General features: G+C 37.2%; 1 protein-coding gene across 1 annotated transcript in view; it reads left to right on the top strand.

The window, feature by feature from the left end:
* LOC107584044 (dedicator of cytokinesis protein 4-like) overlaps positions 1-17324 on the top strand; it is a 78849-nt gene that overhangs the window by 49151 nt on the left and 12374 nt on the right. The window contains exons 25-42 of the mRNA XM_016270447.1: positions 1-23; positions 97-169; positions 279-364; positions 733-787; positions 883-968; positions 1355-1445; positions 1744-1837; positions 1919-2067; positions 3111-3197; positions 3593-3697; positions 3812-3953; positions 5372-5538; positions 7257-7343; positions 7445-7621; positions 10364-10447; positions 14345-14464; positions 14548-14669; positions 16937-17057. Coding sequence (XP_016125933.1) covers positions 1-23; positions 97-169; positions 279-364; positions 733-787; positions 883-968; positions 1355-1445; positions 1744-1837; positions 1919-2067; positions 3111-3197; positions 3593-3697; positions 3812-3953; positions 5372-5538; positions 7257-7343; positions 7445-7621; positions 10364-10447; positions 14345-14464; positions 14548-14669; positions 16937-17057 — 1869 coding nt within the window. The remainder of the gene's footprint in view (positions 24-96; positions 170-278; positions 365-732; positions 788-882; positions 969-1354; positions 1446-1743; positions 1838-1918; positions 2068-3110; positions 3198-3592; positions 3698-3811; positions 3954-5371; positions 5539-7256; positions 7344-7444; positions 7622-10363; positions 10448-14344; positions 14465-14547; positions 14670-16936; positions 17058-17324) is intronic.

The raw sequence follows: 17324 nt of genomic DNA, 5'->3' as shown, positions 1-17324 counted from the left end.
GTCATGCGGCTCGTCACTAACAAGTTAGAGACTTTATTCCCCTGCAGTTTTTGGTTTTAAGAGTATGAATTGTGATCTGAAATGTTTGATTTACAGCATCGTCATCACCACGGTACTCTACCTGTCAGACGCTTTAAGAAAAAGCTTCCTCAATGACAAGTCCGGAGCGGCAACTTCAAACAGGTCACACAGCGCCCCCTTCTGGTCACTAATGGGACATGCAGCTATCTGTCTAGTGCATAATGCCACATTTGCCATATTTTCATTATATGTAATAGGTGGAGGCAAAACTAATCGACAAGCTGGACAGCCTCATGTCAGAGGGCAAAGGAGACGAAACGTACAGAGAGCTTTTCAACAGCATGTGAGTGAGAGACACATACACAAACAGCTATAAAAACACATACTGCGCATTTGGTTTAGAGAGCAGTGGTTAGATTAGCATAAAGCGATGAAGACGCTAAGTTAGTGGCAGGTCAGTTCTCATACATCTGTGGGTCAGTCTCTGATTGTGTTTGTGTGTGACTGTCTTGTTTGATTCCCATCTGAATTTCAATTGCTGCACATTTTTAACATTTTATGAGGTCAGATTTGAATGTGGATTATGGTAGAAGTAGTAAAAAGGACACCCAAGTTTGGTGCTTTTTTTAAATTGGTGTTTAAAATTGCAATTATGCAATCCTCCGGTCTATAATAAATGCATGAACGATGTGTCTTATGTTTTTGTTCATTCATCTTTCACGACATGATGGACTGGGAGCAGCGCCGGAGCGGCAACTTCAAACAGGTCACACAGCGCCCCCTTCTGGTCACTAATGGGACATGCAGCTATCTGTCTAGTGCATAATGCCACATTTGCCATATTTTCATTATATGTAATAGGTGGAGGCAAAACTAATCGACAAGCTGGACAGCCTCATGTCAGAGGGCAAAGGAGACGAAACGTACAGAGAGCTTTTCAACAGCATGTGAGTGAGAGACACATACACAAACAGCTATAAAAACACATACTGCGCATTTGGTTTAGAGAGCAGTGGTTAGATTAGCATAAAGCGATGAAGACGGTAAGTTAGTGGCAGGTCAGTTCTCATACATCTGTGGGTCAGTCTCTGATTGTGTTTGTGTGTGACTGTCTTGTTTGATTCCCATCTGAATTTCAATTGCTGCACATTTTGAACATTTTATGAGGTCAGATTTGAATGTGGATTATGGTAGAAGTAGTAAAAAGGACACCCAAGTTTGGTGCTTTTTTAAAATTGGTGTTTAAAATTGCAATTATGCAATCCTCCGGTCTATAATAAATGCATGAACGATGTGTCTTATGTTTTTGTTCATGGCCTTTTTTGGCTCATAGATACAAAATTACACTCTTTGTGTTTTACAGAGACTGTATGAAGTTGGGGGAAGTGGATGGAAAAAAGATTGGCTGTACAGTCAGTCTGCTGGTATGTTTAAGTATAATCTTTAGTGGCATTATTTGTCTTTGTCTTTTAGATTAAATGTTTGTGTGTTAACACGGGAAGTGATTTAGACGCTTTAATTCATGGTGGAAGCACTAGTCTTTCAGTGCTGAGGGCTGTATTGTGGAGTGATTTCCTGCTTTCTGCACTTCTTCTCCAAGTCTCCTTGGTTTATCCATATGAATTCGTTCATAGGAACCAGACTGACAGTGAAAAGCAGTGCCGAAAAGCACTTGAAGCACTTCATATCCACACTCCACCACTCTTTGTCTCTTTTCCACAGAACTTCTACAAAACAGAGCTGAATAAAGAGGAAATGTACATCCGCTACATTCACAAGCTGTATGACCTGCATCTGAAAGCGCAGAATTACACAGGTACTCAAGCATGACGTGAACCAGAAGTAGTTTGAAGATACGGTTAACAGATATATTTTGATGACGTGTTTATGTGTGCAGAGGCCTCATATACACTTCTGCTGTACGACGAGCTGTTGGAATGGTCTGAGAGACCCTTGCGGGAGTTTCTGAGTTACCCGATGCAGAGTGAGTGGCAGAGGAAGGAGTATCTGCACCTCACCATCGTCCAGAACTTTGACCGTGGAAAGGTCTGTGTTTTCTGCCGTCCTCCCTGTCTTTGTGTCACGTTTCTCATCGCGTGACTCCTCTCAGCCTGCTATTAAATTATCAGTGCGTGATTGTATTTCGAGTAGTTGTCCTTGAGAACTAAATGGCATTTACATAATCAGTAACCTCAATCACCTAATCACTTGATGAAAATAAAAATCAGTGCGTTTGTTGTCTGCTCTCCTCATGGCTGAAGCCATCTGTTGTGCTGGTGGATTTAGGAAGAAATTGGACTGAAACGCTTCCTCATAATAAACGATGTGCATAAGAACAATACGTGGATATTCAACAAATGTCATGGACTTTTTAAAGACAATATGAAATATTGCAGTTGAAAGCAAAAGTGAATACAAAAAAACATCACATCATGACATTTATTATTACAGTACAAACTAAACATGTAGTAACAAAATATGTACTGCATTTTCAACTCAAGATTTTAGATGATAAAAACCAGTTCATATTTTGCTACAGACATTTTATTTATAATAATTCATATTTTTAATTCCAGTCATTAAAACAAAATGTGTAGCTGTAGTTTTTTTTCTCAATGTCAAGATTGCCAAAGAAAATTTGTTTAAATATATTTTGTATGAAAATATAAATTTTATTTTATTTTAGATTTCCAAGATTTAAGATAATAAAAAGCAGTTTATATTTATTTTGCTAATTATTTATAGTAATGTATATTTTTAAATTCAATCATTAAAACAAAATAAGTAGCAGTTCTTTTTCAATGTCAAGATTGCCAAGATAAATTAATATAAATATATATTTTGTAGGAAAATATAATCTGCATTTTATTTATTTATTCATTTATTTTATTTTATTTTTAAAATTTATTTATTTTTGACCATATATTGAATTAAAATCAACCAGATTTCCTCATACCATCTTGCAAATCACCCAAATCTTGCATATTTGCCTGTCGTTGGTTCTCAAAGTATTGATGGTGCTCTAGTGGCTCCTACTGGTGAGTTATGAAACTGCATGTGAATTCAAATACCCCTCTCTACCCCTTTAGTGTTGGGAGAACGGCATCATCCTGTGCAGAGAGTTAGCGGACCAGTACGAATCCTACTATGACTACAGAAACCTTAGCAAAATGAGGGTGAGTTAAAACTTTTTATGTAAGAAGAACTTTTTATTGTTTGCATTAAGCCAGTTATTAACAGAAACACATGGAAAGCAGTCTCATTAACATAAGATTACCTACATTTACAGTACATATCAACCCCTAATTGGCAACTTGGCTGCATTGTTGATCATTTCACATGAAAAAAATGTTGGTCAATCAAATAAGAGGTCATGTACGTAACTCTAGAAGGTAAAAAAAAATTAAATGTCAGAAAATGTAGAAATGGTCATCTACAACTTTATTATTTTAGTGCAAGAAAGTTTTAACTTTTAGTTAATTAAATGCATCAAATGTGTACAATATGGTCCCTATACCTGAAAAACTGTATTAATTGTATTTTCTGCTTATTATATGACTGCAAATCACAGATGATGGAAGCTTCGTTTTATGATAAAATAATGGACCAACAGCGTCTGGAGCCAGAGTTCTTCCGAGTGGGCTTCTACGGCAAGAAGTTCCCTTTCTTTCTACGGGTATGTGTCATCCTGACATCCTGCAGCATTACCAGATGTCACTGTCAGTATCTCTGAAGTCCACTTGGTGTCAGTATTAACCAGAATGTGTGTATATGTGTGTGTGTTGTACAGAATAAGGAGTTTGTGTGCCGTGGTCATGATTACGAGCGTCTGGAGGCGTTCCAGCAGCGCATGCTCAATGAGTTCCCTCATGCCATCGCAATGCAACACGCCAACCAGCCTGACCAGACCATCTACCAGGCTGAAGCCCAATGTATCCTCCAGGCATCTCTTCTCTTTTCCAAACGCACACACTTGCACACCAGAGAGTCTTATACTTGCACTTTTTTTTTGAAGAGCTGTTCTCTTGCATTGTGTAGTTATTGTCCTAGTTCCTTTAACTCATGTCAGTTTGCCCTAACTAACTGATTTACAAATTTTACTATTAGCAGCAAAAATGCATGTGTCATCACCATTATTATTTCTCATACTAAGAGTTACAAATGTGAACTAACCCCTAACAGTAAAGTCTTAAACTTTAGTGTGCAACACATATGTTTCCATTCAGTAAATCTGGCAGAATCCTGCTAATTTAAGCAGTTTATATCAAACTTCTGGGGTTTGAGTTTCATTTGGTGTGAATTAAATTAGCATTTGGATGTAAATGTGACCCTACCTTATGTAATTTCATGAAGAGGAATTTTGTAATAATTCTCAATATCACATTGCTGATAACGTTTTTATAAATTTGAAAAGTAAAAACTTGGCGTAATATCCCAGAAGCCACTTTTTAATGCACAAAACTGATTTTCTATATGCTCTATACAGTGTCAGTGCGCAGTGCGAGATATGTGAAGCCTTGTGAGATGTGTGAAGGCCTTACTACAACAAGGTTTTTCAGAACAAGCAGAAGGCCAGAGCTGCCCGCTTTAAATACATGCCCATGTGGCTGAAAATCAATCCCGTGCCTCTCAGAACGTATATCAGGCATGGAAGACGGTGGGTCGCAGGAGAGCGTTTGTTCAATTGATGAGACATGTACCTGGAGGCCAGGAGCTCGGTGAATATGTGACGTCCTCTTCAGCACAATTAGAGCAGACAGGGCCGGTCAAACTACATGAGCACAGCGTTTTGTTATCCAAGCCGGCGATTAATCATTGGCCTTCCTGGACGTCGGCCCTGCTCGATTCATATTTATGTGCTGATGAGACCTCACGTCTGTGAGGCACAAGATGTTGGTTATTTAAACATTTGCGGAGGATGATTTCCAACTGTACTGTCTGCATTTGGACTGAGAGTGAAGTAGGAGATACCAAAGCAAAATGTGTTATTATAATATAATATTAAAAATGCTGGGTTAAATACAACCCAGCACTGGGTAAAATATGGACAAACCCAGCTATTGGGTTCTTTTGACTCATTAAACATTTAACCCAACCTTCTGGGTAGTAACCCAAATGCTGGGTCAAAACAACCCAATCGCTGGGTTTGTCCATATTTTACCCAACGCTGCATTGCATTTAACCCAGCATTTTTTATAATATAATAATTAATTATTTAAATAAAGTTAAATACAATTATTAATTTGATATTAAAAAAGTAAACATTACTTCTAGTTGTTCAAGAAGTTATTCAAATGCATTTGTGCTCGAGCAACACATATTGCATGTTTCTTGACGAACCTTCATGCAGATCTTCAGATCTATGCTGTCACACCAATCCCAGACAGCCAGGACGTCCTGCAGCGCGACGGCGTCCCCGACAACATCAAGAGCTTCTATAAGGTTAACCACATCTGGAGATTTCGCTACGACCGCCCGTTTCACAAGGGCACCAAAGACAAAGAAAACGAATTTAAGGTGAGCTAGTGGCCAGAGCGTTTTTCAGAAATTGAAGTTCTGTCATCATTTATTTTTGCACAATTGGTGGCTGACTAAATACTTTTTTTCCCCACTGTATATCACTCCAAACCTATCTGACACTTTTTCTGCTGTGAAACACAAAAGGAGATCTTTTGAAAAATGTGCTGGCTGCTGTTTTCCATGCAGCTTCTGTTATGGAGACTGGAGCTTCTAAGCTTCAAAATAAGATACAAAACCACCATAAAAGTACCATGAAAGTTGTTCATATGACTATATTCCAAGCCCTCTGATATGATAGGTTTGTGTGATAAACAGACCTCTGGTTTGCTGTTAACGGCAGCATATGTATTGTTGAATCAGTATTTGAACGAATCAGAATACTCCAGTTTTCATTCATTGAGACCTGTTTTGTGTACTGGATCAATGATTCATTTAAATTGGCATTATTTACTTTTGCAGTTGCTTTATCCCAAAATAAATACAGCTTTCTAAGGATGAAAATATTGAATGATTTGGTCACAAATTTGGTCAGCTAATTTCAGTGTTATTCAGTGATTAGCAACTTAAATTTAGTGTGCAACACGTACTGTTTCTATTCAGTAAATCTGGCAGAATCCTGATGATTCGGTTTCATAAAACTGTCGTATGCCTTTTTAGGATTTATAATTTAGTGCACGAATCATATGAACTGCCTTTTATAGTGCCTTTACCGTCCATTTTGAAGCTTTAAGACTCCTGACCATGTTCATTGTAAATGTATGGATCAAAACGGACCAGAAAATTCTTCAAAAAGTGTAGACGGTAGAAAAAAGTAATGCGGGTGAGTAAATAATGTGTGTGTTTTTTTATTACAGATTTTTTTATTCCATCTTTTTCGGCATTCTTTTGATGTAATTTTTTCTCATCTCCTGTGTTTCACTCTTCCTCTTCTCTCTTGTGTATTCATTCCTTCACTTCCAGTGTCTGCCGGCCAGTGTGTATGTGTGTGTGTGTGTGTGTAGAGCTCAGGTGTTCTCTCACATGCTGCATTATTCACAGCCTTGGTCCAGAGAGGCTAATTAAAGTTTTAGGGGCTGAGAGACGCGCTCCTTCCAAATATCATTTCTCTTCCCCTCTCACTCAATATATCCAGCATAGACAATCACAGCCTCGGCATGGATTCGATCCACCGCGGGGGTTAGATTTCCCCCGACCTCCGGTGGTTACTGTGTTTGAAATAAACTGTTTAGCCTGCCAGATATTATATTTTCAGAGACACCGGGGGTACTCACCACCCCGGTCCACTTACCGCCCAGTAATAATGTCTGAAAATCTCATTTAGAGGTAAACTTCGGCTGAGACGCTATCCAGATGATACGATTGTATTGGACTGAGGTGGTTTTGAATATCACAATCAAGCATCTGAAGTTCTTACAGAGCTTCCTCTGTTATACTTGCACCAGCTCAGGTTAATTCTCAGGCTGTGCTGGATGGGAAATTAATTTATGAATGTGAAATTTAATATGTGGAGCAGTGTGGCTTGATAAGCGGACTGTGTTGCTGAGAATGAGCTGTTTAAAGTGTAGATTAAATGATATGTATTATACGTACTGGAGTTGGAAAGTCACTCGTTCATTGAATATGCTGTAACCGCTTTGCCTTATGGGATCTTTTGGACTTTCTCTGACGGGTTGAACTCTGATGTGTGTCAATGAGCATTTGCTTTTGAATTTCAGAGTCTGTGGGTAGAAAGAACAACGTTAACGCTTGTTCAGAGTCTCCCAGGCATCTCGCGCTGGTTTGAATTTTACACTCCCATGCTTGCATAAGGTATGTTTCAGGCCTACAAACTAAATTTGTTGCTCTTCTAAAGTTCTCCAAACATTGAATGAAAGCTTTTTTCAACCAGTTTTTTTGGCCCCAGGTGGAGGTGAGTCCTCTGGAGAATGCTATCGAGGTCATCGAGAACAAGAACCTGCAACTGCGGACGCTGATCACGCAATGTCAAACCCGGCAGATGCAGAACATCAACCCCCTGACCATGTGTCTCAACGGAGTCATTGACGCGGCTGTCAACGGAGGTCTCGCTCGCTATCAGGAGGTTGTATATTATATGTATTCCAAGTCCTCACTGATGCAAGACCACCTCGGGTTTGAAAAATGTATACACGCACGCTCTCAAGGTTGTCTCCCGGTGTCCTCTGCCAGAGAACACAGAGCCTTCAGATGGCCGAAGGGAATTCTGGGATATCTTCGGAGTTGTAATGCGTGGTTAGCCTGTCCGAAAGAGAATATCTCAGCCGTAACTTCCCTGTGTACTCTGCCGATAAACTACAGAAACACTAGCATTTAAAGAAAAATCTTTCCCCTTGTGAACCCCTGGGAAAATCTATAGTATCTCAAAGAAATCATATTCTGAGCGAATACAACAGATCTTTCCAGACCGTATGAGCGCTTGTTGCATAGCAACCTCGCTTTAGTGTCACTGCAGTATTTACCTTGATAGCCTTAGAGAGCAGCTTTAATGAGGAGAGTCGACCGTATACAGGCGAGTTTGTGTTTGTACGTGTTCCAGAATGTGCATCTGCACTAAATTCACTTCATGTAGGCTGAGCGTCCTGAGGCTGAGGCTCTGGGATGAGCAGCAGTTAATATATTTGGAGCGCAAACATGACAGCATTGCCAATAAGTTGTTTATTGAGCGTTCCAGCTGTTGGCCTTAATATTTACTCGCATTTCTGCGTGTTAAGGTCAGCCCTCAAGGAAATTCTACTCTGAAATTCCTCTCATTTGCAAGCCCCTCGCTTTTAATTGGCTCGCCCTAACGATTTTCAGACTTTCCTGATAGTTGCGCCTTCTCCAGAAGTGCAGAGAGAATATCATTTAGTAAGGCAGAGGTATGTTTATCCCATTTCTTAAATTCTTGTGAAAATGATTCACAAATGTACAAGTAATTGTCCCAGAGTTCATCACATTCAAATGGTGTTTGACTGCAGCAGGTAGCTGCAATTAAATCGAGTAGCTCCAGAAATCTGAGAGAAATGTGTGTAAGTCAGTGGTATTTTTATTCCTTTAAATGCTCAAAAACCTTTCTCAAAAGATATTGCAACTCAAATTGTAGAGTATGGCGCTACAAGGTGATCGTTTTTTCCCCAGGCATGAAATAAAACTTTGGATAAAAGTATCAGCAAAATCATAGAGGTAATGACAAAACTAAGAAGGCATCGAAACCAAATCGATTTATCTATATCATAACATCGCCCACCAATTTTGAGTTTGAGAAATTATGACACATTGTGAAAGACAGAGTGTCCAGATGCCATTTTTTGCAAAATTTGGAAGTCAAAATTATAATGAAAATATGAAATAGTGCTTATCCGAGGGGAACACTGATGCACCTTCAAATTGATTTCATGTTGTTACATTCTAATCATGGGTACCAAAATCTGCTGGTAGTCATGTGGTGTTTCTTAAATTGGGTAAAACCTTCTGTCAGAACTTTCACCACTGAAAAGATTGTAGAATTTTTACTGACAGAAATTTTTCCCAAATTGGGAATTTGTTTTTTCATGTACATAAACCAATTTGTACCATGTACGAAAAATAGCATATAGTAGTACATATTATGAGACAATGTTATTGCCAAATGTTACTGACAATGTCTTGCCAAATTAAATACCTTTTCTCATTGTACCAAAGCCGAAATAAATTCTGGAAATATTAGTTTTAAAATATTTCATTTAAATCTAGTTATTTCATTTATTCAAATTATTTAAATTATTCAATTAAAAAAGCAAAACAATATTAGGTATAAGAGAAACCTTTTTAGTTTTTTTTACTTTAATTAAAATGTATTTGTAAAATGCTCTATATAATATACATCTATCCAAAGCAGGGAGCATACTAAAAGTGACAGTGTCAAGGAAAAATGCACTTAAAAGATATAAATAGAAACTATTCTGGAACATATATACAAAATGGAATAATGAATTATTATTATAAAAAGCTTTCACTTAAGTTTAGGGACCAATTCTCACTATTAACTAGTTGCTTAATAACATGCGTATTACTAGAATATTGGCTGTGTATTAGTACTTATAAAGCACATATTCTGAATGACCATATTCTACTCAGCACCTAAACTTAATAACTACCTAACTATTTATAAGCAGCAAATTAGGAGTTTATTGAGGCCAAAGTTATAGTTAATACAGTAGTTAGTTAATAGTGAGAATTGGACCTTAAAATAAAGTGTGACCAAAAATTTTTTTTTTATTTTAAAATATAATTAATATAAAGTTGCCAAAATCAATGACTTCCGGCCACTTTGTCACTAAAACTCACTGTGATTGTGAGTGGCTTTAGTGATCTGCAGGTGTAGCGTGCAGCTGCAATTGAAATGGCCATCTGCTGGTAGCATTCGGCTGGTGTTCAGGCCAAATGTCATATTCGAGGCAATGGAAAAATCTGCCTACTGGAATCTTTGAAGTCTGAGAGTTGTGCCTCCTGAAACTTCTGCTCTCCCACTGTTTCTTTGGAGATACCAGTCCATCGTCCTTGGAACAGATCGGACACAGATACACCGTCTGTTCTTTCTCCTTCCCCTTTAGCTTAAAAGATCTGAAAACATGCATGTTTTTAAGCTCACATTCTTGCACTTTATTTGGTTTCAGAACTTCATGTCCCTTAAAACAAAGTTAATCAAGTCTAAACTAGGCATGATATTGTTTGCTGAAGATGTCAAGGTAAATTCTAACTGTCATCACAAAACATGTGGAGGCTGGCGAGGCACAATGCATTGTGGTTAAGGAGTGTAAGTTTGTGTGTCTTTTATTTCGCGCAGGCGTTCTTCGTGAAGGACTACATCATGAATCACCCCGAAGACGGAGACAAAATCGGCCGTCTCCGAGAGCTCATGTTTGAGCAGGTTTGTCTCAAGAAACCAAATCTAATCTAAACCAGGTTTTACATTTATGATGTTTCACGCGCATCATTCACGTCTGTTTCGGCATTTGGGATTTAGCCGTTAAGATCTGCACTAGCTGGGTTTCTGTTGGTCTCACTTCTTCCCTTCATGCCCGTGCTGCTTAGTAACCAAGAAATCTCCAGGGCCGAGCACATGATGCTGTTGTCTAGACCGTAACCATGGATATAAGCCAGTTACAAGCATGAAAGTGAACTTTTAAAGACTGAAGGGGGTGAAAATATTTTGCTGATCATTTAATTATGAAATGAGCTGTTTAAAAGACAACATGAAATAAAAATGGATCCTGTTTGCTGCTTTAATAAATGCCTTTCATCTTATTACTCTTGATTTGTTAGATCTTTGTTTACATAAAATCCATGCTAAATAAATGCAAGCAGAAAATGTTCATTATCAACTCATTTTAGATCGTTTTACACATTGCAACTTTTTTTGATAATTGAAACTTTATTTCTGACAATTGAGACTTATTTCTCACTATTGAGACTATTTCACAATTTTGGCTTCATTTCTTATAATTGCGACTTTTTTGGATAATTGCAACTTTGTTTCTCACATTTGAGATTTATTTCTCACTAATGAGACTTTCATAGTTTGAACTTGATTTTTATAATTGCACCTTTCTTGGGATAATTACAACTTTATTTCTCACATTTGAGATTTATTTCTCGCTGTTGATAGGATTTCACAATTTGTACTCCATTTTTTTTTTTATAATTTTGCCTTTTTTGGGATAAGTCCCACTTTATTTCTCACATTTCAGACTTAATTCTCGCTATTGCGACTAATTCACTATTTGGACTTCATTTCTTAAAAGTATGACTTTTTTTCTGATAATTGCGACTTTATTTTTCACATTTGAGACTTATTTCTCGCTACTGAGACCATTTCACTTATTTTCGTCTTCATATTTTGACAAATTATTTCTTCCATTATAACACAATTGAGTTTTTTTTTCTCTTTTAGCAACTCTGGTATTTGAAACTATCTTTCATAATTCAGTCTATCACAGTGTAATATATCTCATATTAGCGACTTTGTCACAGTTTGTCACAATTATTTCTAATATTTGCGAATAAATGCCAATTAAATCCAATCCCAATTCTATTTTATACCCCTTCCCCTCTCCGCCTACCCCTTCCCCTTGTCCCTTGAAACAGAGTGTCAAGGGGTAGGGGTGAAAATATTCCCTTAAGAATTGGGACAGGACTACATCATGAATCACCCCGAAGACGGAGACAAAATCGGCCGTCTCCGAGAGCTCATGTTTGAGCAGGTTTGTCTCAAGAAACCAAATCTAATCTAAACCAGGTTTTACATTTATGATGTTTCACGCGCATCATTCACGTCTGTTTCGGCATTTGGGATTTAGCCGTTAAGATCTGCACTAGCTGGGTTTCTGTTGGTCTCACTTCTTCCCTTCATGCCCGTGCTGCTTAGTAACCAAGAAATCTCCAGGGCCGAGCACATGATGCTGTTGTCTAGACCGTAACCATGGATATAAGCCAGTTACAAGCATGAAAGTGAACTTTTAAAGACTGAAGGGGGTGAAAATATTTTGCTGATCATTTAATTATGAAATGAGCTGTTTAAAAGACAACATGAAATAAAAATGGATCCTGTTTGCTGCTTTAATAAATGCCTTTCATCTTATTACTCTTGATTTGTTAGATCTTTGTTTACATAAAATCCATGCTAAATAAATGCAAGCAGAAAATGTTCATTATCAACTCATTTTAGATCGTTTTACACATTGCAACTTTTTTTGATAATTGAAACTTTATTTCTGACAATTGAGACTTATTTCTCACTATTGAGACTATTTCACAATTTTGGCTTCATTTCTTATAATTGCGACTTTTTTGGATAATTGCAACTTTGTTTCTCACATTTGAGATTTATTTCTCACTAATGAGACTTTCATAGTTTGAACTTGATTTTTATAATTGCACCTTTCTTGGGATAATTACAACTTTATTTCTCACATTTGAGATTTATTTCTCGCTGTTGATAGGATTTCACAATTTGTACTCCATTTTTTTTTTTATAATTTTGCCTTTTTTGGGATAAGTCCCACTTTATTTCTCACATTTCAGACTTAATTCTCGCTATTGCGACTAATTCACTATTTGGACTTCATTTCTTAAAAGTATGACTTTTTTTCTGATAATTGCGACTTTATTTTTCACATTTGAGACTTATTTCTCGCTACTGAGACCATTTCACTTATTTTCGTCTTCATATTTTGACAAATTATTTCTTCCATTATAACACAATTGAGTTTTTTTTTCTCTTTTAGCAACTCTGGTATTTGAAACTATCTTTCATAATTCAGTCTATCACAGTGTAATATATCTCATATTAGCGACTTTGTCACAATTATTTCTAATATTTGCGAATAAATGCCAATTAAATCCAATCCCAATTCTATTTTATACCCCTTCCCCTCTCCGCCTACCCCTTCCCCTTGTCCCTTGAAACAAAGTGTCCAGCAATGAGAGGATAAAATCGCTGTTTTTGAAGTAAACTCTAAAGAGAGAAACGCACAGATGCGCATACTTTCATCTCTCTCTCTCTCTCGAATTGGCAATATTTGAGGAAAGGGTTTAGCGATTTCTAATTATTGGGGGTACTAGCCCTCCTCAATGTCTATGGTGGTTATCGCCCTGATCAGACATGAAAATATGTTGTGGCACTATCGTTCAGTCTTTGATATGACGTTAGCAAACTTTAATGATTTTTTGCAAACCTTTCTTTGAGTAACATGACCGTAAATATGAACTCACGATGGAATGTAACATAAAACAAATTATTACTTTTCGTTAAAATCTTTATTTAAGCCAAAAATGCTTACATTTACCAGCTCACACATCCAGGAGCAAAGAAACTTGTCAACACTGCCCCACGACTTTTATTAATAACAGTTTAAATACTGAATCGCTACATTATATTTTCCAGCAATGAGAGGATAAAATCGCTGTTTTTGAAGTAAACTCTAAAGAGAGAAACGCACAGATGCGCATACTTTCATCTCTCTCTCTCTCTCGAATTGGCAATATTTGAGGAAAGGGTTTAGCGATTTCTAATTATTGGGGGTACTAGCCCTCCTCAATGTCTGTGGTGGTTATCGCCCTGATCAGACATGAAAATATGTTGTGGCACTATCGTTCAGTCTTTGATGATATGACGTTAGCAAACTTTAATGATTTTTTGCAAACCTTTCTTTGAGTAACATGACCGTAAATATGAACTCACGATGGAATGTAACATAAAACAAATTATTACTTTTCGTTAAAATCTTTATTTAAGCCAAAAATGCTTACATTTACGTGTCTTTTTGTTCGCTCGGGCAGCCATGTTGCCGCTGTAGCCGGTTTACGCTGAGATAATTCATACCCCTTTGATTGAAGTGTGGTCCCGAAAAATCTTCTTTTATAGGGCTATCTGGCCTTTCCCCTTCCCCTACCCCTCCAAAGAGAATCGAGACACCCCTACCCCTTCACGTGAATGAAAGGGGAGGGGCAAAGGGGTAGAATTGGGATTGGGCCTAAGTGTTTTTCTCGCAGTTGAGGCTGTTTTACAAAATCGAGTCCCACATTTACAGTATACTGCAGCTTGGACTTTATTTCTTGCATTATTTTAAAGAAAATAAAAAGTGGGTGGGAAAATACTCAATAATATATAGCCTACTTTTCATGATCTATTCAAATCTCAGTTGATACAATCATGTCTCTCCCCTACATAATTTGCCACTAAATATTCTGTTTTACGTAATTACTCAGGTTAAAATTCATTGTCATGAACGTTTCACATCTTTAAAACCCATCGTTTGTACTTCAGGCTCACATACTGGAGTTTGGTTTGACGGTGCATGAGAAGTTCGTTCCTCAGGACATGCGGCCTCTGCACAAGAAACTGGTGGATCAGTTTCATCTGATGAAATCCAGCCTCGGCATACAGGTGCATATCAGCAGTCAGATTCTTTCTGATTTCCCAAGCCGTTCGTCATGCACTCATCCTTCTGTCTTTCCCACGCTCTGAAGGAGTTTCCAGCCTATGTGCGAGCCAGTCCGATCCACTTCAACGGAAGCCCTCGAGCCGGAAGAAACTCAGCACCCAACATAATGAGTCCAGAGGGAGGAGCGCGTGTGGTGTCACGCCGCAGGTGAGGAGCTCTTTTCGGGTCTGAGTCGGCAATTTGGGTTTTTTTAGTGGCTAGTGCTTGTATCTAGAGAGCAGGATAGCTAATAGAAGATACAATGTTCATATATGTAATATAAGTAGGTTTGGGGGAAAAAATAGCATGCTAATTTCTGCAATTTACTGTGATTGGATGCAATACATTTATCTCACTTTCTGTGGATAGCATTATATGCTTGCATTCTTCCCACTGACTCCAAAATCAATTGATTTAATTAAAGGGGTGGTTGATTGCGATTTCACTTTTTTAACGTTAGTTAGTGTGTAATGTTACTGTTTGAGCATAAACAATATCTGCAAAGTTACAACTCTGAAAGTTCAATGCAAACGGAGATATCGTCTTTTAAAATGAAGGCAGTTTAATGCCTACAAAAACGGCTCGTAGGGACTACAACGAGTTACTTCCCGGGTTCGTGACATCACAAACCCAGATAAACCCGCCCCCGGGAACATGCAACAAAGGGGGTGAGGCCATGCTGTGCTGCTTTAAAGAAGAGAAAGAGTTGTTGCCATGCCGTCAAAACTAGGGGAGCACGAAAAAATCTATTTATATATGAATTGCGATTTTGTCTTCTAACGTTTCTAATGGATTCGCAAGGTTCAAAATCAATGTTCTAAAGCAGTGCTTCTTAATCCTGTTCCTCACGCTCCCCTGCTCTGCACACGCTCTGCATCTCTCTCTCTCTCTCTCTCTCTCTCTCATTCAGCTCAGTTCCAACAATGAACTGTTCCAATGATACACTTATTTTCACATAGCTATGAGAAGCGTTAAACATGGACGCACATGCAGTTGCCGTACTGTATTAAAGCTTTAATCAGGATAAAACAGTATATTAAAAGCTAATAGAAGCAGTAGCATTTACAAATAACAGCGTATCTAAAAGTATGAGACAGCAGCAGCAATACAATCGGAGCACATGCCGCTGAGGTGAGCGGCGTGACGCTTATACGCGCACTAGAAGCGGTTTAGCCATTCACAACACACTGGACCAGCTAACCAATCAGAGCCCATCGCCTATTTCTGAGAGAGGGGCTTCTTAAAAACAGGATATCATCAACGCGTTTATAGAAGAAGGGACAGAGCAGTGTAGAATAAAGATAAATTGTGAAAAATAATGCTTTTTAAAAAAAACGAAGCATTAACACGTTAGACTGCACCCCATAAACACAATCAAGCTAGAAAAAAACCAGTCAACCACCCCTTTAATTATTAATTAATTGATTTATGATTGAAGATGATGATTAGTATTATGATTATTATAAGTAATAGTATTAGCAGTCGTATTATTATTATTAGTAGTAGTTGTAATAGTAGTTGTAGTACTGCTAATGAATGATAAAATATTGATCATGAATATTACGTATACATTTAGTCATTTAGCAGACACTTTTATCCAAAGTGACTTACAAATGAGCAGTCGAAACCAACAAAAAGCAATAATTTTATGAAGAATATTATGTTTTTAACAATAATAATAATATATTTTTTAATAATAGTCATTTTTTTTAGCAATTCACAATCCTAAATATAATATTTAGATAATATTTAATTTAATTTTATATTTATTTAATATTATTTATATGAATTATTGACAATCAGTATTATAAAATATAAATTTAATATTTTTTATATTTTATAAAATATAATGATGACACAAAGATAAATATGCTGAAATTAAACCTTTGTTTACACAGTAGTAGTAATAATAATAATAATAATAATAATTTATTTTCATTTTTACCAATCCAAAATCTTAAAAATAATATTTAAGACAAATATGCAGAAATTAAACATTTGTTTACACAGTATTTACACAAAATATTTCAAAGCAGAACATGCTCATTATTTATTGATCAGTCAAAAATGTTTATTGGCCAATTGCAACAAATATCAACATATTGGCTGATTAGAAGCTAATATTTTTCTTAGATGTCAAAATGATAACTTTACTAATCGTCTAGCCAATTCTACACTAATTTTCACCAAAATTTGATGCTGCTACTTAATAGACAACATTTTTATTTAGAGATAGGTTTAACTGATTTAACAAAGTATCACCTGAATGTATTTTAGAGATTTTCTCTTGTATTAATCTTAAATGTCATATAGCTTTTTCTTAATTGTATGACTCACATTATTCACTTTATTCTCACCATGAAAATGACAGCATTAAAATAAAATAATTAATATGCTACTTGTTAAAGTCCCCATTTTTATCGTATGTTATTCAGTCCCCTCAGCTACCCAGCGGTCAACCGCTACTCTTCATCCTCGCTGTCGTCGCAGGCCTCCAATGAAGTGAGCAACATCACGGGCCAATCAGAGAGCTCAGATGAAGTCTTCAACATGCAGGTGAGTGCTTGGGCTGTTGCCATTGGATAACTACTTACACACACACACACACACACACCGGCAGACTCTCTGTTCTCTCGCTGTCTTTCATATTTCCTCCTAATCTCCCTCTTTCTCTTCTGTTCTTTTTCTTTGCTTCTTTTTCTCTCCTAATTGCCCTCTTTCTGTTTTCATCTGTCTCTCTTACAACCCCACTTAATCTTCCTGTCTCTGTCTTTTCTCTCACTGTGAGAATTGGATTTGTAGGTGTGAATTATAGACTGGACG

Source organism: Sinocyclocheilus grahami, unplaced genomic scaffold, assembly GCF_001515645.1.
Source record: "Sinocyclocheilus grahami isolate Dianchi unplaced genomic scaffold, SAMN03320097.WGS_v1.1 scaffold56.1, whole genome shotgun sequence".
Taxonomy (NCBI): Eukaryota; Metazoa; Chordata; class Actinopteri; order Cypriniformes; family Cyprinidae; genus Sinocyclocheilus; species Sinocyclocheilus grahami.
This window is presented reverse-complemented; position numbering and strand designations above follow the sequence as displayed.